The 949-nt window shown below is 55.4% G+C and overlaps 1 protein-coding gene across 1 annotated transcript in view; it reads left to right on the forward strand.

The window, feature by feature from the left end:
• SPTBN5 (spectrin beta, non-erythrocytic 5) overlaps nucleotides 1-949 on the forward strand; it is a 58,875-nt gene that overhangs the window by 6,747 nt on the left and 51,179 nt on the right. The window contains 1 exon segment of the mRNA XM_027775837.1: nucleotides 771-949. This exon segment is cut by the window's right edge and continues 84 nt beyond it. Coding sequence (XP_027631638.1) covers nucleotides 771-949 — 179 coding nt within the window.

A 949-nucleotide genomic window follows, 5' to 3' on the forward strand; every position in this document is an offset into this window, starting at 1 on the left:
TGGGGGGGTTATTTCTTGCTCTCTGTCTCTCTGTCTCTCTCTGTCTCTTTGGCAAGCCAAGCACAAATATAGCAAAAATCTCAAAAAAAAAAAAAACCTGAAAATAATAATAGTGATAAATAAAGTTAAATGAAATAATTCTTTTTTTTTTTAAAGAGTAGGTGCCCAGCCCAGTGTCTGGCATACGAGGAAGCCAGGTGCAAATGTTCCCTCTTGCCCTTCCTCCCTCCACTCTCAGGCTGTTAAGCTCCTAGTGGGATTAAAAGGTTTAGAGGGCCAGGGGCCTGCAAGGACAGGCACAGAGGAGGCTCTGGGGCAGGGGCCGCGCTGGGCCCATGTTTGGGAGGGCTTTCCCACACTCTGGCCACCATGGCAGAGGCTGAGGCCTGGGAGGACTGTTCTCGGCCAGTGTCACAGTTGGGGATGGGGAGGATGGCACAGACCAAGGGTTCCAAGTTATTCGGGGGTGGGGTGGGGTGTTGGGAGACTCAGGGAAGGGAGAGAAGGTACAGAAGAAGAACAGCAGTTTGGAGGGTCTCAATCTCCAGGGGTGAGGCCCGTGGTCTAAAATAGGATAAAGGAAGGCAGGACACGGTCTCGCTTCCCAACCATAGAGTGTGCAGTGCAGGGAAACCCGCTTCTCTGGGCATTGGAGGAGCCCCACGTTAGTGCACCCTCAGCTGAAGGAAGGAGCTACAGCCCCCAGGTAACTGGCTGGCACTCAGCATGAAAAGGCGAGTGCGCCCTGACTCTGCCCACGCCTCCCCCAGATCCTGCTTCAGCTCCAGGAGACGGAAGCGCTGCAGGCGCAGTATGAGCAGCTGGTGGCCGACCTGCTCCACTGGACTGCAGAGAAGCAGGTGCAGCTGGAGGCCCAGGACTTCCCAGACTCGCTGCCTGCCATGCGCCAGCTACTGGCGGCCTTCACTACCTTCCGCACCCAGGAGAA

This window comes from Tupaia chinensis, unplaced genomic scaffold (genome assembly GCF_000334495.1).
Source record: "Tupaia chinensis unplaced genomic scaffold, TupChi_1.0 Scaffold000605_1, whole genome shotgun sequence".
In the NCBI taxonomy this organism is placed as follows: domain Eukaryota; kingdom Metazoa; phylum Chordata; class Mammalia; order Scandentia; family Tupaiidae; genus Tupaia; species Tupaia belangeri.